Source organism: Ahaetulla prasina, chromosome 3 (genome assembly GCF_028640845.1).
Source record: "Ahaetulla prasina isolate Xishuangbanna chromosome 3, ASM2864084v1, whole genome shotgun sequence".
Lineage (NCBI taxonomy): Eukaryota > Metazoa > Chordata > Lepidosauria > Squamata > Colubridae > Ahaetulla > Ahaetulla prasina.
Genome location: NC_080541.1, coordinates 1,431,566 through 1,457,063, shown reverse-complemented (window position 1 = coordinate 1,457,063; position 25,498 = coordinate 1,431,566). Strand labels below are relative to the sequence as shown.

General features: G+C 50.2%; 1 protein-coding gene across 7 annotated transcripts in view; it reads left to right on the top strand.

The window, feature by feature from the left end:
• The window catches only part of GPT (glutamic--pyruvic transaminase), a 40,979-nt gene that overhangs the window by 1,543 nt on the left and 13,938 nt on the right, over nucleotides 1–25,498 (top strand). For 5 of the 7 annotated variants that reach the window (XM_058179074.1, XM_058179073.1, XM_058179076.1 and 2 more), the window contains exon 2: nucleotides 23,336–23,504. In XM_058179074.1, the coding sequence (XP_058035057.1) occupies nucleotides 23,336–23,504 (169 nt within the window). Of the gene's footprint in view, nucleotides 1–405; nucleotides 874–22,825; nucleotides 22,930–23,335; nucleotides 23,505–25,498 lie in introns of those variants that run through there. The other 2 variants (XM_058179078.1, XM_058179077.1) reach the window with 2 other exon arrangements.

Here is a 25,498-nt window from a genome sequence, read left to right as displayed (position 1 = left end):
TCTGTGGCTTGGTGGGCATGGCGGGGGCGGGGGAAAAGGATATTGCAAAATCCCCATTCCCACCCCACTCTGGGGCCAGCCAGAGGTGGCATTTGCTGGTTCTCCGAACTGCTCAAAATCTCCACTCATCGGTTCTCCAGAACCTGCTGGATTTCACCCCTGCACCCAGGACATCCCAAGGAAGCGGCCCTGGTCAGGTTTGGGGTCACCTCTGAGGCTGGCAGAGCCAAGGAGGCCAACAGCCTTTCAGGGCTCGGCTGGGGGAGGGTGGAGCTGGGGGAGGGGGAGGCTCCGATCTCTGCCTGCCAAGTGTTTCCCACCAGGGAGAACCTTCCTCCCTCCCTCCTTTTTTCCCTTCCTCCCTTCTTCCTTCCTTCCCTTCCTTCTTATCTTCCTCCATTCCTGCTTTCTTCCTTTCTTCCCTTCCTCTCTCCCTCACTTCTTCCCTTCCTTCCTTCTTCCCTTCCTTCCTTCTTCCCTCCCTTCCTCCCTTCTTCCTTTCCTCCCTTCCACTGCTTGCTCTCTGAGCCTGCTTCTCAGAAGGCCATCCCAGGCGATGCGCTCTGAGAGAGGCCTCCTTGAAGGAACCCTCCAGAAATAGGGGGGGCTGCCTTCTGGCCTTTCCACGCACAGTTGGGGTGCCCTTGGTGGCCCCGCAGAGGAGGGGGTGTTGACGTTGGCACCGGGTCTTCCCTCCTTCTGATTGGGTGCAGCCAGGCTGGTGAGCTAATGATTATGGGATACCTTCAGCCAAGTGAGACTTTGACCCGATTTATCTGGAGTCTCAGCCCTATATCTGACTTACTTCTTGATAAGACTCCTGCCAATCGCTTCCTTCAGGAACGCTGGTCTCCCACCAGGAATCCCTGCGAGGTAGGTAGGTTGGGCTCAGGAGGAGAGCTTCCCCGGCTGCATTGGGGGGGGGCATTGCCAGTTGGGTCTCCTCTTCCAGACCAGACCCTTCCCCACCTCCTGGGCTAAGAGGGAGGGCCTGGCCCATGTGAGTCCCACAAGGAACCCCATGGCTCTCCCCATGACTAGAGCCAGGTCTCCCTGTCCCACATCGACCCCTTCCCTTCTGCTCAGGATAGCTAGGATTTTTCCTTCCCTGACACTGTCTTTTGTGTGTCTATGGGGGGCAAAACATCTCTCTCTCCCATTCCTTCCCTCCCTCCTTCTCTGTCTCCCTCCCTCTCCCTTTCTCTAAATCCCCCCTCGCTCTCCCTCCCTCCCTCCCTCCCTCCCATTCTTTCCTTCCCTTTCTCTCCCTCTCCCTCTCAATCCCTTTCTCTGTCTCCCTCCCTCCCCACCTCTCTCCCTCTTTCCCTTCCTCTGCCCTCCTCTCTCTCTCTCAATCCCCCTCTCCCTCCCTCCCTCCCTTCCTCCCCCTCTGATGGTTGTGCAAATTCCGTCAGGGGCTTTGCATGATTTTGCAAGCCGAGTTCATCTTTTAACAGCAGATTTAGGATATTCTTCTAAGTGCAGGATAGTCCTCCTTTAGCTATCATTTACAATTGGGACCAGCCACTCAGCCATTAAGCAAAGTAGTCACTAAATGAAACCATGAATTGTGCTTAAGATCTTACTTCAGCTTTCGTGGCTCTATAGACCTGCAAAGGTTAGAAACTGGTTCACAAAGTTACTTTTTAATCACGGTTGTGACTGTGAACGGCTGTTGTACAAGGCAGTTGCTAAATGAGGACTACCGGCGTGTGAGCTCTAACCCTGAATGCCTTCCAGGAACTGGCCACATTTGCCTGACATCCTAAGATGGTTTATCCACAGACCTGAGAGAGCGGCTCTCACAAAACATGTGTTCATAAATTAACATGGGGGGGGGGGAAATGTCATAGATTGAATTATATGCTAGTCAAACAGGCTGGAAATGCCCCAGAAGCTAAGCCCCCAAACCCTGATCTAATGAAGGTTGGCATCAACCCAGCTTAGCATTTTGGACATCTGATTTGTTTTACTGTGTCTTATATGTGAGTTGAGATCATAGATTAAACTGGGATCTAGGTGGTTTCTCACATAATTTAGCCTATAATTTATTGTAAGATAATTCGCTGGGTGGGGTAATAGAAAAATTCAAGTTGTGTACAGGTAGTCCTCGACCTACGACCGCAACTGAGCCCAAAATTTCGGTCACTAAGCGAAACTTGTTAAGTCAGTTTTGCCCCATTTGGTGATCTTTCTTGCTGCATTTGTTAAGTGAATTACTACTGTAGTAAAGTTAGTAACATGGTTGTTGAATGAATCCGGATTCCCCAGATTGTCAGAAAGTCACAAAATGAGACCATGTGACCCTGGGACACTGCAACCGTCATAAATATGAATCAGCTGTCAAGCATCCGAATTTTGATCCCGTGAGCAATGGGGCGGCTGCAATGGTCATAAGTGTGAAAAACGGTCCTAAGTCACTTTTTTTCAGACCCGTTTGAATAGTCACTAAATGAATTGTTGTAAGGACTATCTGTACAATTATAATTATTCTATTATTTTAAAGTTATTCTATTCTAATGCTGCCTTTTCCTCTGGTTGGTGCAATCAAATTAGTAGCTTTTATGACGGCAGCCTCATTGCTGAATGTAGGGGCTCATTTTGGGGCTGGGGGTGGCAAGTGGTGGTCTTCTAAAGTGGCCTTCAAAGCCAAAGGGGGTGTACCCCCCCTCATTTCTGGACTGGGAGGGGTGGGTTTGATCTGGGGAAGGCATCAAGCGCTGTATGGCCAGGTCATCTGACATCCTATGGAGCCACGGCTGTGTGTGGGTGTCCCACTGTTGACCGCTGCATCTGTTGAAATTCTGACTGCTGGGAAGGAAGCCCAGGATCTCTTTTGCTTGGCTGGAGTTGGAACAGGGAGGGTCCCAAGGCAGAGAGCAGATTGCTCAGGGGGAAGGGCGGAAGGTGGGGGTTGGGGGGCAAAGGACAAGGATGGACTGGGGGCGGGATATCCAGAGGATGCTTGCTTGCGACATCTGCCTGCCCCCCCCCCCAGAAGTCTCTGCTCTACTTCCAACAGTGGAAATTTTTAAGAAAATGTTGGATAGCCATTTGCCTGAAATGGTGTAGAGTTTCCTGCCTGGGCAGGGGGTTGGGCTAGAAGACCTCCAAGGTCCCTTCCAACTCTGTTATTATGATATGTTACTTATTGGCTCCTTTGCTGAAGTCCACCAGACTATGCTGGCTAGGAAATTTTGGGAGTTGAGGTCCAACAGTCTTCAAATTCCAAAGTTGGAGACCCCTGGTATAGGCAGGGCCTCCTGCTTGTGCAGAGGGTTGGGCTAGAAGACCTCCAAGGTCCCTTCCTTCCAACTCTGTTATTCTGATTTCAGCTTCTGGGCTGGGAGGGCAGGCCCTGGCTGTTATCAGGGGAGGGGGCTGCAGAGACCATCCCTCTGGGCAACGCCAGTTCCAGAGCTTCTGAAGGACCTCAGATGGAAGGAACCCTAAAGGAATAAGAGACCGGATGCTCTTAAAAAGATATACGGTCCTTTCAAATTTTTAAGGGCGGGAAAAAAAAGAAATTCGAGTAGGAACATGTGAGGAAAGAAAGCAACACTGATTGCTGGATGGGCCAGCTATAGAAAGAAGAACAGAATCCTAGACCTGGAAGGGACCTTGGAGGTCTTCTAGTCCAGGGGTACCCAACCTTTCGGACCTCAGGGACCACTAAATTCATAATTTTAAACCCTGTAGTCCACTAATAAGATCTGCCTAACGACCGACTGGATGGGCATGGCTAGGTGGTCATGTGACTAGATGGGCGTGGCCAACTCAATGTCACTCATGTCGAGGGGCGCAGTGCCAGCCTCTACTTGCCCCTCCCCTCCCAGCCCCACCTCTCCTGCCCTCCCGGGCTCCTTAGGGCCCCAACAGGAAGCAGTTGTTGGAGCTAAGCAGCCACCATGAGAAAGAATTGGCAAAACAGCTGGCTCAGTTCAAATTGGATCTGACCGAGAAGGAGGCTCAGCAGAAGCACCTCACTGAGGACTAGGAGCATAGGCTTTCCAAGCAGAGGGAAGACCTGTGGGACTGCAAGGCCAGGTACCGGCGCCTGGAGGCTCCAGCAGGGCTGAGATGGTCAGCCAGTTCCAGGCCATGAGGCAGTCCCACTGGAACGAGGCCCTCCGGCTCTTTGCCACCAGCGGCACTTCCCTCCAGCCTTTGCCCAAAGCCCCCCACCAGGAGGCTGAAGCAGAACCCAAGTCGGAAGTTCTGTCCCTCCTCTGACCCACACAAGAAGACCCCGAAGGGGGAGTCCCTCTGCAGCAATACAAACGTTCATTGCACATATCTGGCCCAGGGAGCGTAGTTTGAGGACCCCTCATTTAGTGCAATATAAAAAGTGCAAATAATTTTTCTGCAGACCACCAAAATTTTCTCGTGGACCACCAGTTGGTGACTGCTGTTCTAATCCAACTCTCAGCCCAAGGCAGGAGACCTTATTCCATCCTGGAAAAATAACTGTCCAGTTTTTTCTTGGAAACCTCCAGCAACGGAGCAGTCATAATTCTAGGAGGCTCTCCTTTTTTTTAAAAAAAAAATTTTTTTAATTTTGTTTACATTTATATCCCGCCCTTCTCCGAAGACTCAGGGCGGCTTACAGTGTATAAGGCAATAGTCTCATTCTATTTGTATATTTTTACAAAGTCAACCCCAACAATCTGGGTCCTCATTTTACCTACCTTATACAGGATGGAAGGCTGAGTCAACCTCGGGCCGGGCTTGAACCTGCAGTAATTGCAGGCTTGGTGTTCTTAATAACAGGCTTTACCAGCCTGAGCTAAACCGGCTCATTCCCAATCAATCAGGATAGAGCTGGAAGGGTCCTTGGAGGTCTTCTAGTCCAACCTCCTGCTCAAGCGGGAGATGCAACTTCATTTCAGACAAATGGCTGCCCAGTCTCTTCTTAAAGACCTCCAGTGATGAAGCCCCGACAACTTCTGGAGGCAAGTCGTTCCACTGGTTAATTGTCCTCACTGTTAGGAAATTTCTCCTTAATTCCAGGTTGCTTCTCTCCTTGACTAGTTTCAATTCATGGCTTCTTCTCCTGCCCTCAGGTGCTTGGAAAATAATTTGTCCCACTCTTCTTTTTGGCAGCCCCTCAAATACTGGAAGGCTGCCATCATGTCCTTCTTTTCTCACTAGCAGGGGATTTTCTCCTTATTTCCAGGTTGGGTCTCCATCTGAGGAGCTTCCATCTGTGGCTTCTTGCTCTTGAGTGTTTTGGGGAATATATTAACAGCACCTTCACTATGACAGCCCTTCAAGTACAAGAAGACAGCTATCCGGTCTCCCCTAAGCCTTCTCTTTGTTAGGCTAAACCTACCTATGCATATTTCCCTTAGACGTTCATTGTAGGGTTTGGCCTCCAGAGTCCTGACCATTTCTGGTGCTCTTCTCTGCAGTCATCACAGAAGACCTGAGCAAAGCCCTGAGAGAAGTGACTGAATGATGAGGGGAGACTTCCTCCAGATGTTCTGGTGTGTGTTGTAAATGTTGTACCTTGATGAACGTATCTTGTCTTTTATGTACACTGAGAGCATCTGCACCAAGACAAATTCCTTGTGTGTCCAATCACGCTTGGCCAATAAAGAATTCTATTCTATTCTATTCTATTCTATTCTATTCTATTCTATTCTATTCTATTCTATTCTATTCTATTCTATTCTATTCTATTCTATGTCTTTTGGCCAAGACTGCGAGGTCCCTCAAACACCCCCCCCCCCCGGCTGTCTCGGTGGGTGGTAGTTTCATTTTCCAGAAGATCAAAGAAGAGGCAGGGGATCCCTTAGATCTCATCCTAGGCAACAGAAAAGACTCAGAATCAGTGAGGCCTTGGGAAGAATTAGAAAAGTCTAAAGAGAAGAAGAATTAGGGGTGACATGATAGCAGTCTTCCAATATTTGAGGGGCTGCCCCAAAGATGAGGGGGTCACCCTGTTCTCCAAAGCACCCGAAGGCAGGACAGGAAGCAATGGACGGAAACTTATTAAAGAGGGAACCAGCCTAAAATAAGGAGAAGCCTCCTAACAGTGAAGTTTCCAATTAGCCAGTGGAACAACTTGCCACCAGAAGTTGTGAGCGCTCCATCACTGGAGGTTTTCAAGAAGAGATTGGACAACCATTTGTCTTAAATGGTAAAGGCTTTCCTGCTTGGGCAGGGGGTTGAAGACCTCAGAAGTCCCTTCCAGCTCTATTCTTTTGAGGAACTGTCATTTAGGGCAGGGATCTCCAACCTTGGTCCCCTTAAGACTTGTGGACTTCAACTCCCAGAGTCCCTCAGCCAGAAAGCTGGCTGAGGGACTCTGGGAGTTGAAGTCCACAAGTCTTAAAGGGACCAAGGTTGGAGACCCCTGATCTAGGGCTCAGGAGGCAACAGAAATGCCAGGCCAAAAGGGGGCTTGGGAATGTCTCGGAAATAAGATCCTGGAAGTCCGTGAAATGCTTTTCCACTGAGTTAACAAATGTCAGGCGGGGAACAGCTCAAGCAGCTAACCTTGGATGAAGGAAAGTCAGAAGGCCTCAGCCCCACCCTTGTTTAGATTTGAGAAGCTACGTTAGTAAGGGCTTTGGGGCCACGTAAGGAGAAGGATAAAGAGGCTGGTGGGCTCAGCCCTTGAAGAATTGGAATAGAATGAGCTGGAAGGGACCTTGGAGATCTTCTAGTCCAGCCCCCTGCTCAAGCAGGAGAACCTATATTTATTTATTTATTTATTTGATTTTTATACCGCCCTTCTCCCGAAGGACTCAGGGCGGTGTACAGGCAAGATAAAACATACAATATACAAATTAAAATACAATTTAAAAAACTTATTTTAAAAAATTAGCCTGAGATAGAATTTAAAATATACCATAAACTAAAAACCCCATTTAAAATTAATAAAATTTACAAAATTTAAAAATTAAAATTCAATTCTAGCCAGCCCCGCGCAAATAAAAAGGTGTGTCTTCAGTATCATTTTAGATAAGCGACTTACACTCTTAAAAACCACCAGTGATGAAGCACCCACAACTTCTGGAGGCAAGTAGTTCCACCGGTTAATTGTCCTCCTTCTTAGGAAGTTTCTCCTTAATTCCAGGTTGCTTCTCTCCTTGATTAGTTTCCATCCATTGTTTCTTGTCTTCAGGTGCTTTAGAGAATAAGTTGGCCACCCTCTTCTTAGTGGCAGCCTCTCAAATACTGGAAGACTGATATCATGTCCCTCCTAGTCCTTCTTTTCTCTAGATTGGCCAAACCCAAATCCTGCAACTGTTCTTCCTATGTTTTAGTCTCCGGGCCTTTGATCTTCTTAGTCGCTCTTATCTGAACTTTTTCCAAACTCTCAACATCTTTTTTGAGACTTTGGGAAAAAGTTCAGAGAAGAGCGACTAAGAAGATGGAAGGAAGATGGGGAGGAGAGAGAGAGCAGCGTTCCTCATTGGTGAAGCCCCCCTCCTCAAAGGGGGTGGGTCCAATAAACCAAAGAACAGCTGAGAAACGGAGGGGCTGCCAGCTGGAGGAAGTGGAGGTGGTAGGAAGGTGAATGAGTTTAAGAGCCAGGTCCAGGTGAGGACCTTACAGGTGTCATTCCAGGACTGCTTTTTGGAGAAATTGTGGAGGATGAGGACTGAAGACGGGACAAATGTTCAAAAATCTTTAAAAAAAACAAAAAACCCAAGGTAGGAGGACCTTGAGAAGCCCAGGAAGGGCAGCTTAATGTTGATCTGGGCAGTTGGTTTCAAAGCATTTACCAAAAAAAAGTTGTTTGGCAGGAGCTTAGCAGGAACAAGGAAAGGCAAACCGATGGGTTTCCTTTTTAGAAGAGGACACCAGATTAGTTGACAGGGGGAATGTAGATGTAGTTTATCTTAGCTGCAGCCAAGCGTTCCACATGCATGAGATTCTAGGAAAGAAGACGGCGAAGGTGGGCTGGATTATACGTATTGTAATTATAAGCACAGAGAGTCCACAATTTCCAACAGTTCATTTAGTGACCGTTGGAAGTTACAGTAGCACTGAAAAAAAAAGTGGCTTAGGACCATTTTTCAGACTTACGACTGTTACAGCTTCTCCAGGGTCACGTGTTCAAATTTTGGTTGCTTGGTCATTGGCATGGATTTATGATGGCTGCAGTGCCCTGGCATCACCTGATCCCATCTTGCAGCCTTCTGACAAGCGAAGTCAATGGAGAAGTCGGATTCACAGAACAACGGGGTTATTATCTTAACATCTGCAGTGATTCACTTAACAACTCTGGCAAGGAAGATCATAAAACGGGGCAAAACTCACCTAACAACTGTCTCGCTTAACAAGGGAAATTTTGGGCTCAATTGTGGCTGTAAGTTGAGGACTATCTGTCCTTTCAAGTATATAAGTATATCATTATTATACTCCTGAACTATCGTATCCATCAGATGCATGTCAGCAGCTTCATGTCAGAGGGCTTCAGAATGCAGAATAACAGAGTCGGATGGGTCCTTGGAGGTCTTCTAGTCCAACCCCCTGTTCAGGCAGGAGACCTTACACCATTTCAGACAAATGGCTGTCCAACATTGTCTTAAAAACCTCCAGTGATGGAGCATACACCACTTCTGGTGGCAAGCTGTTCCAGTGGTTGATTGTTCTCACTGTCAGGAAATTTCTCCTTAGTTTCAGGTTGCTTCTCTTTTTAGTTAGTTTTTATCCGTTGCTTCTTCTTTTGCCTTCAGGAGCTTTGGAGAATAGGTGGACCCCCTCTTCTTTGTGGCAGCCCCTCAAATATTGGGGCACTGCTATCATATCCCCCCTAGTTCTTCTTTTCATTAGACTAGACCTACCCAAATCCTGCACCCCTTCTGAGCCGCTCCTGGTGTTGCTAACCCTCTCTGGATTTCTTCCTTAGACCATCCTGAAGCTGCTGATCTCAGGGGAGGGGTCCTCCCGGATAGGTGTGATGATTCCCCCTCCCCCAATACCCGTTCTGCTCAGTGACGGGTTTCCCTCCGTTGCGTCTTCTCCTGCCTTCAGCCTGCATTGTTCCAGACATTCCGAAATGACCCCGGTTAATGGTTTAAATACAAGTTGTGCAACCAAGAAAGGGAGGTCGGGATGGATGGATGGATCTCATGACTCAGCAGGATTTGGACAAGCTGGAACAACGGGAGGAAACCAGCAAGGTGGCTTTCTGAGCGGAAGGCAAAGTTCTCTCTTTGAGTAGGAAAAATCCCGGGCAAAGTCAAAGGGAGCCATACGGGTGAAAGGGTTCTTGGTGGGTCACAGGTTGCCCATTAAGGCTGGCTCAGGAATTCTGGGAGTTGAAGTCCACAGGGCGTAAAAGGGCCAAAGTTGCCACCCGTGGCTTAACCTACATGGCTCACATCTTATTTTCATTCTTCTATATGTATGATATCTTATGTGTGGCATACCTAGTTTAATGCAAAGGAGGATCAAGGGTGATATAACATCTTCCAGTATTTGAGGGGCTGCCACAGAGAAGAGGGGGTCAAGGCAACCTATTCTCAAAGCACCAGAAGGCAGGACAAGAAGCAACGGATGGAAACTAGTTGTTGTGGTCCACCAGCAGCCTGCGGAGCTGGCAACGGGGTCGGAGAGCGATGAGGCTGAGGTGGGGCCAGGGCCATCGGGGAGTGAGGTGCAGACTCCAGAGCCTCCAGAGGCTGACAGTAGTGAGACAGAGGAACAGGAGGAGCCTGTTCCTAATGTACGCATGAGAAGAGCTGCCAGAAGGCAAGAGCAGCTTAAGCACAGAGGACAACTCGGCAGTAGGGCCAAGAGATGATTGGCCCCTCCCATAAGGCTTAAAACAGACCAGCAACAGCGTTTGAGCTTTGCCGGAAAACAACCTTGGTAGCGTCACCTTCTGCTTCACCTTCTGCTTCACCTACGTCTTGCCTTTATTTTTGTGACTTCTGAACAGTTGCCAAGAAAGGCCTTTGGCAGTTTGCCTAATTGGTCCAAGGTTTGTGATAGGACTGAGGAATTTGTGTTGGGAGGAATTTGCTTTAATTTGAGTTAAACTATGCTAGGATGCGGTGGCTCAGTGGATAAGATGCTGAGCTTGTTGATCAAAAGGTCGGCAGTTCAGCGGTTCAATTCCCTAGCGCTGCGTAACGGGGTGAGCTCCCGTGACTTGTCCCAGCTTCTGCCAACCTAGCAGTTTGAAAGCACGTAAAAAATGCAAGTAGAAAAACAGGGACCACCTTTGGTGGGAAGGTAACAGCATTCCGTGCGCCTTTGGTGTTTAGTCATGCCGGCCACATGACCACGGAGACATCTTCGGACAGCGCTGGCTCTTTGGCTTTGAAACGGAGATGAGCATCGCCCCCTAGAGTCGGGAACGACTAGCACATATGTGCGAGGGGAATCTTTACCTTACCTTTATGCTGGGAATGAAGTAATTCTCAGCTGTTCGAATAAAGTTTGTTTTTTTCACGGACTGAGTTTCCTACTCCCTACTTGGGCCTGGGTGACAACACTAGCAACCTGGAAGCAACCTGGAACTAAGGAGAAACTTCCTAACAGTGAGGACAAGAACTAGTTGCCTCCAGAAGTTGTGGGTGCTCCACCACTGGAGGTTTCCAAGAAGGGAGTGGACAGATACAGGCTCTCATGCTCGAGCCCATTTTTATGGTTAGTCCCACAGTCAAGCCAGATGTTCAGACCGGACCTGGCCTTTTTCTCTACCCATTGAGTCCTTTCCAAGGACATGGGATAGGCAGCTGTGGATCTTTGATGCACTAATATTATTATTATTCTCTCTGTTGCTTTGCAAGTACACCGAGGGCTCTCTCTACTGGAGACAAACTCCTTGTGTGTCTGATCACACTTGGCCAAATAAAGGATTCAGATTCCAAGTCAGCCTTTTTAGCTTTGTTCTGCAAATTGTCATTCTCCGCCACAGACCCCCATCGCTCATTATTCAGCATTCGGCGCCTTCCAGAATCTCTCCATCCATTCTAAGCTGAAAGCCAATGTAAACCTATTTTCCCTCTCCTGGCACTGACTCAGGTCTTCCCTTCCTCCCTGTTCGTGAGATTTTTGTCCTTGGCTTATTTGAATGCCCAACAGAGTTGAGTCCAGGTAGTCCTTGGTTGGTTGGGAGACCCCTCCATAAAGTCAGGGTGACAGGCAGGCAGGCAGAATTGAGCCAAATCTCCCTAGAAACTAACATTTCTAATGTTGTCTTTCTCTGGTTACCAAGGCTGGAGACCCCTGTCCCAGAGTCACTGAAAATGAGGGGGTGGCCATATAAATTCCAATAAAGTAATAATACCATAAAATTAACAACAACAACAACAACAATAATAATAACAACAATAATAATGCACGAATCAAGAAGAGGGCCGTGAAAATATTTGCAGATCCCTTGCATCCTGGACATAAACTGTTTCAACTCCTACCCTCAAAACGACGCTATAGAGCACTGCACACCAGAACAACTAGACACAAGAACAGTTTTTTCCCGAAGGCCATCACTCTGCTAAACAAATAATTCCCTCAACACTGTCAGACTATTTACTGAATCTGCACTACTATTAATCGTTTCATAGCTCCCATCACCAATCTCCTTCCACTTATGACTGTATGACTATAACGTGTTGCTGGCAATCCTTATGATTTATATTGATATATTGATCATCAATTGTGTTGTAAATGTTGTACCTTGATGAACGTATCTTTTCTTTTATGTACACTGAGAGCATATGCACCAAGACAAATTCCTTGTGTGTCCAATCACACTTGGCCAATAAAATTCTATTCTATTCTATTCTATAATAATAAAGATATAAATGCAGGCACCTCCAGCCCACAGCTTCTCCTTCGGGGCCCGATGCCAGCTGGTGGTGCCCGTTTCAAGGAGGAGAGAGAGGCTGGCATAATCCAGAGAGCCCCCAAGTCTCCTTCTGCAGCCACCAGAAGCCCTGCAGTGGGTGGGGACCTTCCGCAGCAGCTGGGCAAGGACTGTCTTGTTCCTTATCACCCCCAGCCCAGGAGTGGAGGCAGCCGGGCCAGCGGACAGGGCCCAGCTCAGAGCGCCTTCCCTTCCCTCCCCAGCAACACCCCCCCCGCCAAGAAGAGGCTCTGATGACATCTTGCCAATGGCCCATCGGGGAGGGGGCCACAGGTAGGATGGACAAGCTCTGCTCCTGGGCTGGAGCTCTGGGCTCCTCTCGCCCCACATTGGGCCCTGGGGGGGGCCATGCCACGTGGCCTGCTTAAACAGAAGAAGGTGCCAGCACCCTCTGCCCTCCCCTGCCAGAGTTTATTTATTTATTTTATTTATTTAATCAAATTTTTATACTGCCCTATCTCCTGAAGGACTCAGGGCGGTTTACAGCCCGATAAAAATACAAATATAATACAAGATAAAACACAAATTAAAAAACTTATTTAAATAGGCCAAAATTTAAAACTACGATTAAAATGATAAAAACCCATTAAAATTAAATTTAAAATTAAAATTCTAGTCCAGTCCTGCACAGATAAATAGATGTGTTTTAAGTTCGCGGCGGAAGGTTCGAAGGTCAGGAAGTTGGCGGAGTCCTGGGGGAAGTTCATTCCAGAGAGTGGGAGCCCCCACAGAGAAGGCCCTTCCCCTGGGTGTTGCCAGTCGGCACTGCCTGGCGGACGGCACCCTAAGGAGTCCCTCCCTGTGAGAGCGTACGGGTCGGTGGAAGGCAATCGGTGGCAATAGACGGTCCCGTAAGTAACCCGGCCCTAAGCCATGGAGCGCTTTGAAGATGGTTACCAAAACCTTGAAGCGCACCCGGAAGGCCACAGGCAGCCAGTGCACTCTGCGCAGGAGAGGTGTCACATGGGAGCCACGAGGGGCTCCCTCTATCGCCTGCGCAGCCGCATTCTGGACTAACTGGAGCCTCCGGGTGCTCCTCAAGGGAAGCCCCATGTAGAGAGCATTGCAGTAATCCAGGCAAGATGTCACGAGAGCATGAGTGACCGTGCATAAGGTATCCTGGTCCAGGAAGGGGCGCAACTGCCGAACCAGGCGAACCTGGTAAAAGGCTCTCCTGGAGACGGCCGTCAAATGGTCTTCAAAAGACAGCCGTCCATCCAGGAGAACACCCAAGTTGCGCACCCCTTCCATTGGGGCCAATGACTCGCCTCCAACAGTCAGCCGCAATTGCAGCTGACTGTACCGGGGTGCCGGCATCCACAGCCACTCTGTCTTGGAGGGATTGAGCTTGAGCCTGTTTCTCCCCATCCAGACCCGTACGGCCTCCAGGCACCGGGACAGCACTTCGACAGCTTCGTTGGGGTGGCCCGGTGTGGAAAAGTACAGCTGAGTATCATCAGCGTAGAGTTGGTAACTCACCCCGAAACCACTGATGATCTCACCCAGCGGCTTCATATAGATGTTGAACAGGAGAGCCGAGAGAATCGACCCCTGCGGCACCCCACAAGTGAGGTGCTTCGGGGTCAACCTCTGCCCTCCCGTCAACACCGTCTGCGACCGGTCAGAGAGATAGGAGGAGAACCACCGAAAAACGGTGCCTCCCACTCCCAATCCCTCCAACCGGTGCAGCAGGATACCATGGTCGATGGTATCAAAAGCCGCTGAGAGGTCTAATAGGACCAAGGCAGAGGAACAGCCCCTATCCCTGGCCCTCCAGAGATCATCAACCAACGCGACCAAAGCCGTCTCCGTGCTGTATCCGGGCCGAAAGCCAGACTGGAACGGGTCTAGATAGACAGTTTCATCCAGGTACTGGGGTAATTGACGTGCCACCACACTCTCTACAACCTTCGCCACAAAGCGAAGGTTGGAGACCGGACGATAATTACCTAAAACAGCTGGGTCCAGGGAAGGCTTCTTGAGGAGAGGTCTCACCACCGCCTCTTTCAAGGCGGCAGGGAAGACCCCCTCCAGCAAAGAAGCATTCGTAATCCCCTGGAGCCAGCCTCGTGTCACCTCCTGTGTGGCCAGCACCAACCAGGAGGGGCACGGGTCCAGTAAACATGTGGTGGCATTCAACCTCCCCAATAACCTGTCCATGTCCTCGGGAGCCACAGGGTCAAACTCATCCCAAACAGTCTCAACAAGACAGCTCTCCGACCTCTCACCTGGATCCAATTTTGGTCCAAGCCCTTCCGAAGCTGAACGATTTTATCGTATAGATAACCACTAAACTCCTCGGCACATCCCTGCAACGGGTCATCCCGCTCCCCCTGTTGAAGGAGAGAGTGAGTCACCCGAAACAGGGCGGCCGGGCAGTTATCTGCCGATGCAATGAGGGAGGAGACGTAGCAACGTCTCGCTTCCCTCAGTGCCACTAGGTAGGTCCTATTATATGACCTAACTAGTGTCCGATCAGCCTCGGAACGACTGGACCTCCAGGAACTCTCTAGGCGTCTTCTCCGGCGTTTCATCTCCCTCAGCCCCTCGGAGAACCAAGGGGCTGGTTGAGACCTGCGCCGGGTCAGAGGCCGCAAAGGCACGACACGGTCTAGAGCCCCAGCCGCGGCAAGTTCCCAAGCCGCGACTAGTTCTTCAGCCGAGCCGTGAGCCAGACCCTCAGGAAACGGCCCAAGCTCCGTCCGGAACCTCTCCAGGTCCATCAGGCGCCTGGGATGGAACCATCGTATTGGTTCCGTCTCCCTGCGGTGCTGAGCAGCGGTCCGAAAGTCTAGACGAAGGAGAGAGTGATCTGACCATGAAAAAGTTTCAGTGACTAAATCTCTCAAGTCCAGATCCTTCAACCACTGTCCAGAGATAAAAATCAGATCCAGCATGCCTCCCGCAATGTGAGTAGGGCCATCAACTACTTGAGTCAGATCCAAGGCCGTCATGGAAGCCATGAACTCCCGAGCTACTGTCGATGACATGCCGGTCGATGGCAAGTTAAAGTCCCCCATGACCATAAGTCTGGGGGTCTCAACTGCCACTCCAGCAAGCACCTCCAGAAGCTCGGGCAGGGCTGCTGTCACGCAGCAAGGAGCCAGGTACGTGATCAGCAAGCCCATCTGACACCTATGGCCCCACCTCACAAAGAGGGATTCACAGCCGGCAATCTGAGGCACAGTGGTCTCCCTCGGCTCTAGACTTTCTTTAATAACAACCGCCACCCCCCCACCCCTACCCTGGGCCCTCGGTCGATGAAATGCTTGGAAACCCGGTGGGCACATTTCAACAAGGGGCACGCCCCCTTCTGTGCCCAACCAGGTTTCCGTAACGCCCATAAGGTCCGCGGCACCTCCCTGAATAAGATCACAAATTAGGGGGACCTTATTGGCCATGGACCATGCGTTGCACAGCATCAACTGGAGGCTCTGAGGGTCTTGACCATCCGGGGAACGGGAAAAGTCTGAGGGATTGGGGCCCGTGATCGCCTTCAAACATCGAGCACGCGCCCTCAGAGAACGATACGAGCCCTCACTTCCGCCATATCTGCCCCTCCCACTTACCGTACAAATAGGACCACCCTCACTAAAAGGAACAGAATCCCCCCCCATAACCTTCGAACCTATTAAATAACTGTTGCGAGCACATGCAGGAACTGCCCCCCCCCGACGGGTTCCCCCCAACACCCGCCCTAACCCTCCCTCCCCTTAAAAATTCCCTCTCTAAAAATCCCCAAAGGCTCTTTCTCGACGCATGCCACCTCTGTGGGTCCCAAGACCCATCATTGAGGCCGGCCCTCGGTAACGAAGCGGGCCATTCCTGCGAGGCGGGGGCACCTCGCAGGCGCAAGAGTTCACAAGACGAATAGCGCATAACGACTGAAGATAAAAAGATGAACATCGGCGATAAAAAGGCTCCCTCTCCGAATGGCAGAAATGTTAAAATATGATGGTAATCCAGAATAAGGACGGGCATAGAATGGAAAGCAAAAAAGGACAGTCTAGATGGTAATCTATCCAAAGCCTCGTCCAAACATCATGGAACAGGGGGTGGGGACGCTTCGGTCGCGGAATATGTCCTCCTCTGTCCCCAAGCAAGTCTCCCGCCTGCTCCCAAATAGTCCAGACAGGACCAACAACGGCCATGAAGATCCCAAAAGGCCGGGGAGAGGCATAGATGGTACTGCAACAGTCGCGGGATGACTTAACGGGGACAAATCGGGAATACCTCCGTCGCCTCCCCGCAATCCTCCAACATCCGCCTCCAGGCATGGCCAGAAGATACCGTCCAGGGGGTCACCTCCATCTCCATCACCCCCCTAGTAAATCCTAACCATTTCGGGAGCCAGATCTCTCCAAACCTCTCCCTCCAAGAGGCCAGGCCTATCCAAAGGGCTGAACCTCTCCGAGAGGCCGGAGGATGTGAAGGAGGCCAAGTTCGTAAACTGGCAGCAGGAAAAAAAGCCGGAAAAGCCAGAACATAATGGCAGCTGAATCAAATAGGACATCTCCGCTATAGTCCAAATCGTCCCAAATCGTCGCAGGAAACCCAAACAGCACAGCTAAGGAGCAAACCAAAGACCAGGCCGAGAAAATCTAATCACAGTTCACAAAATCTAATCACAGTTAAGGAGCAAACCGAAGACCAGGCCGAGTTCTTCTATTGGCAAGCCCCCCACCCCCCACCCCTGACACCCCCAAGGAGCCAGAGGTTGGTTCAGCATTGCAAAAGGATGTGGCGATCCCTTTGGAGAACTGCCTGGGTTGACCTTGGTCACCCCTCTCTGTTTCATTGCCCAACTAGGTAACATCATCAGTGCTAGAAGGGAATGGGGTTCGGGAGGAGGAGGAGGAGGAGGACTATGGAGTCCTTGGTGAGCTCGGTTGTTTTCTCGCAGGCATTTCATAACCCAACTATGTATCAGTACCAGAAGGGTTTGTGGGGTGGTGGAGAAGGAGAAAGGGATGAAGAAGAGGAAGAGGACTGTGGGATCCTTTGTGTTGTCTGATCTTGGTTGTTTTCATGCAGATGTTTCATGACCCAACATCATCAGTTCTAGAAGGGAGTTGGGTTTGCACTTTGTAGCACTGATGATGTTCCCTCGTTGGGTCATGAAACGTCTGTAAGAAAACAACCAAGCTCAGAGAGCAAGGAGGAGGAGACCCCCTCCCTTCTCTCTCAGCCTTAAGCCATGGTCAGTTGCTGACCATTATTCCCGCTTCTCTTCCCAGCCAGCATCGGTCAGGGATGCTCCTGGACACCCCCCTCCCCCTCAAGGTCCTCCGTCCTCCTCCTGCCCCTTTAATGACACCTGGTCCCACCCCAGCTGAGGCTTTTCTGTCCTTTTATCTCTGCCGGAGGAAAAAACTTGGCTTCTTTTTCCTCTATGAGTGGGCAGCCTCGGGCAAGAGGAAGGCAGAGCTGAGCATGGTGCCAACTGGAGGTTCTGGGCACTTCTCAGAAGAGGTTTGCTTCGTACTTGTGGGGGGACGGGGGTGGGGGGGGCTGAGGCAGCTGCAGGCCTGGGAACCTTGGTGGGCCAGGAATTTGGCTGAACTCCCGAGGGTGGAAAGGCCGGCTATGGGGCCGAGTTGGGGAGAGAGCGAGAGCTACTGTGTTTATACTGTCCTGTTTAGCTTTGCACAGAAGCTCTTCGGGGATCAGGTGCAGCCTGTAGCCAGGTAAGGAGGCACCTTTGAAGGTTTCCCCTTTAAGGGTCTCCTTCTCCAAATTGTGGCATCCACGGTAGAAACTCTTTCAGTGGCACTGATGGACTTGGGCTTGGAGGTGAGGGTGGGGTTCTCACCTACTTTCTACAGGTGGCGAAGTTTGTGAAGTACAGGTAGTCCTCAAGTTACAACAGTTCATTTAGGGACCATTTGAAGTCACAGCAGCATTGAAAAAAGGGACTTATAGCACTTAGCAGCACCACTTTCCAGCCCTCTCTAAGCGGTTTACAGAGTCAGCCTCTTGCCCCCAACAATCATTGTACCCACTTCGGAAGGACGAAAGGCTGAGTCAACCTTGAGCTGGTCAGGATTGAACCGGTGGCAGTGGGCAGAGTCAGCCTGCAATACTGCATTCTAACCACTATGCTATCATAGCCCTTCCTCCTCCTTCCTTCCTTCCTTCCTTCCTTCCTTCCTTCCTTCCTCTTTCTTTCTTTCTTTCTTTCTTTCTTTCTTTCTTTCTTTCCTTCCTTCCTTCCTTCCTTCCTTCCTTCCCACTTAGCAATATTAATGCAATATTAGGAGTTTCCAATTTAATTGTATAGAATTTGAAGGATGTGTATTTTATTTTTATAGTTTTCTTATGTATGATGTACACTGAAGATGGCATTGAATTTCATTGTACGAGGTGCAATGACAATAAAGTAACTAACTAACTTAAACTTATATACTGCGTCATCACAGCCCTCTCTAAGCAGTTTACAGAGTCAGCCTCTTGCCCCCAACAATCTGGGTCTTCGTTTTACCAGAGGAATGCTGTTGATATAATTTACTTGGACTTCAGTAAAGCATTTGATAAAGTAGACCATAACCTACTACTAGATAAAGTAGAAAAATGTGGGTTAGACAGCACCACCACCAGATGGATTCGTAACTGGCTGACCAACCGCACTCAACGTGTAGTCCTCAACGGAACTACATCCACATGGAGGGAAGTATGCAGTGGAGTACCCCAAGGCTCTGTTTTAGGCCCAGTACTCTTCAACATCTTCATCAATGACTTGGACGAGGGGATAGATGGGGAACTCATCAAATTTGCAGATGACACCAAGCTGGCAGGAATAGCCAACACTCCAGAAGATAGGCTCAAGTTACAGAAAGATCTTGACAGACTTGAACATTGGGCGCTATCTAACAAAATGAAATTCAACAGTGAAAAAAGTAAGGTTCTACATTTAGGCCAAAAAAACAAAATGCACCAGTACCGTATATGTGGTACCTTGCTCAATAGTAGTACCTGTGAGAGGGATCTTGGAGTCCTAGTGGATAACCATCTAGATATGAGCCAGCAGTGTGCAGCAGCTGTTAAAAAGCCAACACAGTTCTGGGCTGCATAAACAGAGGGATAGAATCAAGATCACGTGAAGTGCTAGTACCACTTTATAATGCCTTGGTAAGGCCACACTTGGAATATTGCATCCAGTTTTGGTCGCCACGATGTAAAAAAGATGTTGAGACTCTAGAAAGAGTGCAGAGAAGAGCAACAAAGATGATTAGGGGACTGGAGGATAAAACATATGAAGAACGGTTGCAGGAACTGGGTATGTCTAGTTTAACAAAAAGAAGGACTAGGGGAGACATGATAGCAGTGTTCCAATATCTCAGGGGTTGCCACAGAGAAGTGGGAGTTGGGCTATTCTCCAGAGCACCTGAGGGTAGAACAAGAAGCAATGGGTGGAAACTGATCAAGGAGAGAAGCAACTTAGAACTAAGGAGAAATTTCCTGACAGTTAGAACAATCAATAAGTGGAACGACTTGCCTGCAGAAGTTGTGAATGCTCCAACACTGGAAATTTTTAAGAAAATGTTGGATAACCATCTGACTGAGATGGTGTAGGGTTTCCTGCCTGGGCAGGGGGTTGGACTAGAAGGCCTCCAAGGTCCCTTCCAACTCTGATGTTATGTTATGTTATGTTATGTTACCCACCTTGGAAGGATGGAAGGCGGAGTCAGCCTTGAGCCGGTCAGGATCGAACTGTTGGCTGTGGGCAGAGTCAGCCGGCAATACTGCATTCTAACCACTGCACCACCATGACTTATGAGCGTTTTTCACACTTACGACTGTTGCAGCATCCCAATGGTCACAAGATCAGAATTCAGACTCTTGGCATCTGGTTCCTGTTTATGACGGTTGCCGTGTTTTGGAGTCACGTGATCTCCTTTTGCAACCTTCTGACAAACAAAGTCAGTCAAACAAAGCCTGATTCACTTAACAACCCTGTTACTAACTGCAGTGATTAACTTGGCAACGGTGACAAAGATTGTCGTAAAATGAGACAAACTTCACCTAAGAATTGTTTTTCTTAGCGGTGGAAATGCTGGACTCAACGGTGGTCGTAAGTCGAGGACTGCCTGTACTGAGGGTCTTTGGGGCTGTAGCTGGTGGGCAGCTTCTTCTGCCAAGCAAAGCCCAAATCAGGATGGATGGAGATGGAGGCCACAGCTGCTAGGACAAATTTCTGGCTCCAGGCAGAGCCACCATCTTGACTTTTTTGACTCCTCGGGGTGGATGCCCTGCTGTAGCTTGTCTGAAGATCTGCTAGGATTCTGTGAGTGAACGGAAGAGCCGGTGTTGCCCCCTGCCCACCATGCTCGCCTGCTGTCCTGACCAAGCCCCCAGGGTTCTGTCTGGAAAATCTTCCTCTTTGTTCCCATCCATCAATATCAATCAATCAATCAATCAATCAATCAATCAATCAATCAACCAGAATAGAGCTGGAAGGGTGCTTGGAGGTCTTCTAATCCAGAGGTCTCCAACTTTGGCAACTTTACGACTTGTGGACTTCAACTCCCAGAATTCCTCAGTCAGTGAAGTCTGGGAGTTGAAGTCCACAAGTCGTAAAATGGGCAGGGTTGGAGACCCCTCTTCTAGTCCGACCCCCTGCTCAATCTGGGAAGGGATTTTAAAAAAGGAGAAGTTGTCGGATGGAAGACTAACGGAGCAGTAATAACTGAGAAATTATGACCTGCTAATCTCCCTGTCAGTGTGGAAGGACCCTCCGAGCCCCCCTGGCTCTGGATCACGCGTGGCGGCACAGCTTGCAGAGATGGAGAGCGGTGACTCTTCTGAGCTCATCCCCAAGGGGCTCCAGCACCACCACGGGCTGTTCTTTGGGGGATTCCTCCCCCTGTTTGTCTGCACAGAGACCACCAGCCCACCCGGAGGGGCTCCTGGGGGCTCAGAGAGGTCTGGAGGGCAGCAGATTTTTTGGGGGTAGCCTGCTGTGAGTTGAGCGTTGATAGGCGTGCCAGAGGCTGCCTCCTCTCCTGTCCTGGCTTCACCCATCCTCAGGACCCAACCTGTTCCTCAGGTTTGCAGGTGAGCATGTTTGCTCAGGGCCTTTGTGCCGTTCAGCCGGATGGAGCTCCAGATCACATTTCCTGGAGCGCCCTGGCCGGCTTGGGACCCACCCGGGGCTACTCCGCCTCTCCCTCCTCTCCCCAAGGGCTCCCCAAGTTCTCTTGGAGGTGACCTGCCAGGAAGGCATTTATCTTGGCACCTGCAAAGCCACCTTCTTGGCCAACCTGGGCAGTTTAAGGGCGTCTGGTTCACCTTTACTGGTGTCCACAACAACCCAGCACTGTGCAAGGTTTGGGGGAAGCCAAGAGTGAATGCCAACAAATGGCTCCTCTTAGTGAGGATTTCCCCATGGGCAGGATGGGACCCCTGCATCCAGTTTTGGTCAACATACTATAAAAAAGATATTGAGACTTTAGAAAAACTGCAGAGAAGAGCAACTTATTAAAGACTAAAACACATGAAGAACGGCTGCAGAATTTGGGTTTGGCTAGTCTGGAGGAATTAGGGGTAAATAGTCCAGTATTTGAGGGGCTGCCATAAAGAAGAGGGGGGTCAATTTGTTCTCCAAAGGAACTGAAGGCAAGACAAGAACAATGGATGGAAACTCATCAAGGGGAGAAGCGACCTGGAACTAAGGAGGAATTTTCTGCCTGTTAGAACAATTAATCAGTGGAACAACTTGCAACTTGGAGAAGTTGTGGATGCTCCAGCATTGGAGGTTTTTAAGACGAGATTGGACAGCCACCGGTCTGAAATGGTAGAGGGTCTCCTGCTTGAGCAAGGGGTTGGACTAGAAGACCTCCAAGGTCCCTTCCAGCTCTATTCTGATTGATTGATCCCATGCTGTGTTTGATGCGGGGGGGGGAGGTTTCCACAAGAGCGGGGAGGGGGGCTTCTAGATGCAGCCTTGCATCCCTCCGTCTCTATGGAGATTTTCCATCGTCCAGGTCGTGGGGATCCCAAAGAGGCTTTTCCCAAAAGGCAACTGGATTTTCTTGGTTGTTGTTTTTTCCCGTTTGAAATGGTTTCACTTCTCATCCAGGAAGCTTCTTCAGTTCGTGAAGGACTGAATGATGAACTGAGGAAGCATTTTGGATAAGAAGCAAAAGTTTTTCAAAGAACCAAGGAAGCCCAGTTTCCTTTTGGAAAAAAACCCTTTGGGACTTCCATCCCTTAGTATGTGCTGCATATTGAATATATTCTCCCAGAAGTCCAGCAAGGTCGGGGGGGGGGGGGAAGGGGATTCTGGGAGTTGGAGTCCAGCTTCTCTGCAGGGCATCCGCTTGTGGTCCCAAGACATTGCGACCGTCATAAATATGAGTCAGTTGCCAACTGTCTGAATTTTGATCACCTCACCATGGGGTTGCTGCAACCGTCGTAATTGTGAAAACTGGTCATAAGTCACTTTTTTTCAGGGCTGTTGTAACTTCGAACAGTCACTAAATGAACTGTTATAAGTGGAGGACTACCTGTAACAATACCATACCATACCATACCAACCAAAAAATATAAATACAAATAAAATGCACCCTTTGGGCCAAGGTGGGGTGGGTGCAGCCGTTGCAAGCAACTGGCAGTGCCCAGAGGCCACCTGTTCGTGAATGGGATCCTGGGGGGGGGGGAGGGGAGTGTTAGAGCACCAGGAAGCCAGATTTGGGGTGGGGGGGGTGGAGGAGCATCCTGGCCGAGCCTTTGGGCTGCTGCTCTCCAGGGGTGCTCAGCCTTGGCATCCCTCCTCTGCCCCTTCCTCCGGGTGCATGTGAGGGCGAGGCAGCCAGCCAGCCAACCAGCCCTTCCCTCCCTCCTTCCCTCCCTCTCTGCTACCTGGGCATCCTGCCCGCAGTTGGCAGGCAGAGCCTCGGTGGGACAGCCTGTTTCGGCTTTGTTCCCGCGTCGTTTTCGGTCTGGCCGGTGCGAGGGCCAGATCCTTTCAGCCGCCTGCACAAAGCCTTGCTTTCTTCCCGCCAGTCTCCTCCCTCTGGCCCCAGGTTAAAAGGAGCAGTGCCCTCCCCTCCCTGCCCATGTGGGAGCAGCTGCTCGGCTTGCCTGGGAGACCGGTGGGTCCCTCCTTTTGCAGGGGGGGGGTGAGGGGGGGCAGGGAAGGCGGCTAAGTGGGAGGGAAACCTTGAGCCCAAGGCTGGGAAATGATGGGGCTGTTTCCCCACCCCCCCCCCCCTTGTTTGATTTGGGGCCCCCCCCCCCCCCCCCCCCGCACCAAATCCCCAGCCACTTGGGAAAGGAGAGGCTTTGGCCACCTGTGCAGTGGATCCTGCCTTCCCTCCCCCAGCCGGGATCCCGAACAGCGGATCTCTTGTCTGTGCAGCTGCTGAAGCCATCGGGGATCATGCCGAGGCTTCGCTTTGCCCGGGTGGTCCTGAGCAGCAGGCTCCCCGGGGTCTGGGCGAGGGGCCCACTCTGCTCAGTGCCCCCCTCGCTCAGCCCTGAACCTCCTTTGCATTTCAGGGCGCTGAGGCGGCAGGCGGAGCAGTTGGGCATGGCGGACGGCCGGGCAATGCCCAAGGACAGAGTCCTGACTCTGGAGTCCATGAACCCCCATGTCCGGATGGTGGAGTACGCTGTGCGGGGTCCCATCGTTGCCCGGGCCAACCAGCTGAAGAAGGAGCTGAAGCAGGTAAGCAAGGCAACTGACTAGATCACTTGTCTGTTCATGAGTCTGAAGATTGGACAGTGGGGGTCTTGGCTTAGTGGTTTTCTTCATTTATTGGCTTCAATTCAGTTCAGTTGAGTTCAGTTCAGTTGAGGTTTAGTTTAGTTTAGTTTAGTTTAGTTTAGTTTAGTTTAGTTTAGTTTAGTTTAGTTTAGTTTAGTTTAGTTTAGTTTAGTTTAGTTTAGTTTAGTTTAGTTTAGTTTAGTTATTATATTTGTATCCTGCCCATGACAGTATCCAAAATGATTCTGGGCAGCTTCTCTCAACACTGGCAGTAGTACTCTCCTGGAACTCTCCCTAACTTACAACAGTTCACTTAGTGACCATTTGAAGTTACAACATCACTGAAAAAAAGTGACTTACAACTGCTCTTCCCACTGACAACCGTCTCGGCATCCTTACGGCCACACAATCAATTTTGGAACTCTTGGCAACTGACTCAAATTTACGACAGTTGCAGTGTCCCAGGGTTACGTGATCCCCTTTTTTGCGACCTTCTGATATTGAATGGAGAAGCCAGATTCGCTTAATGACCTCACAATGGCAACTTAACAACAGTGGCAAGAAAGGTTGTGAAATGGAAGAGAAATTCACTGAACGCCTGTCTTGGTTGGCATCAATATTTTGGGCTCAGTCGTGGTCGTAAGGTGAGGACCATCTGCAAAGTAGCACCTGCTCGACGCACACTGATGACACAAAACAAAAGGGACCTTGAAGCGCCAGGGGAGCTTCTCCAATGAAGCCAGGATTCTGCCCTGGGCCAAGGGGTGGGGAGGGGGAGGGAGGGAGGTGGGTTGGAAGAGCTTTGCCACCCAAGGCATGAAGTTGCTCTCAGATGATGGGATGCCAGCAATGAAGAGGCCTCTGGAATGAAGGGCAGTCTTCGTCCTGGGCATCCGTCAGAACATGGAGGTCTTGGATGGAAACTCATCAACCTGGAACTAAGGAGAAACTTCCTGACAGCAAGGACAATTAACCAGAGGAACTACTTGCCTCCAGAAGTTGTGAATGCTCCATGACTGGAAGTTTTTAGGAAGATGTCAGACAACCATGTGTCTGAAGTGGTAGAGGGTCTCCTGCTTGAGCAGGGGGGTTGGACTAGAAGACCTCCAAGGTCCCTTCCAACTCTGTTATTCTATTCTAATCCAGCCCCCTGCTCAAGCAGGAGACCCTCTGCCACTTCAGACATGTGGCTGTCCAGTTTCTTCTTAAAGACCTCCAGTGATGGCGCACCCACAACTTCTGGAGGCAATGCTGTCCCTCTCTTCAGCTCTCCTGCCCCAGGTTGGACCCTTCCTCAGCCCATCTGTTGGGTCATCTCTCAGTTGCCTTGGTGGCCCCAGACCTGCTGGCCTCTTGAGGACTTCTCGTGGACCTCTTGACCTCATTTCGGATGACTCCTCTTCCTAGACTGCAGAGAGAGACTCACAGAGCAGCCTTGGAGGTCGTTGGGTGCTTGGTTTCCTCTGAGTTAGGGTGGCTGGGATGAGCCTGGCCTGACCGTCTTGGCATCTCAAACCTCCAGACCGTCAGGTCAGTTGGTCCTGGGCAGTTGTTCCAGCATATCTGTCCATTCGGATATTCAGGGACTACAATTCCCATTAGTCTAGGCAACTCCACAAAACGAGTGTTCATCCAGTACCCCTTTATTCTGCACTGGGAAGACCACACACTGGAGAGGTTTTGAGGGGCTGCCCCAAAGAAGAGGCGGGTCTGGTATAGAGTCTCCTGCTTGAGCGAGGCTGAGGGCTGGGGGTTGGGAGGGGGGGTTGGACTAGAGGATCTCCAAGGTCCCTTCCAACCGATACCGCTGTCCTCTGCCTGCAGAGGAATGATCCACAAGTCTCTATGAGGGGAGAGGAGCCTTGGCAGCCCCCCCACCCCAGTGCCTGAGAAAGTGCCGTAACATTTAGGCAAATACTGTGCAATCATTTTCAAGGTGATAAGGAGGATGGGGG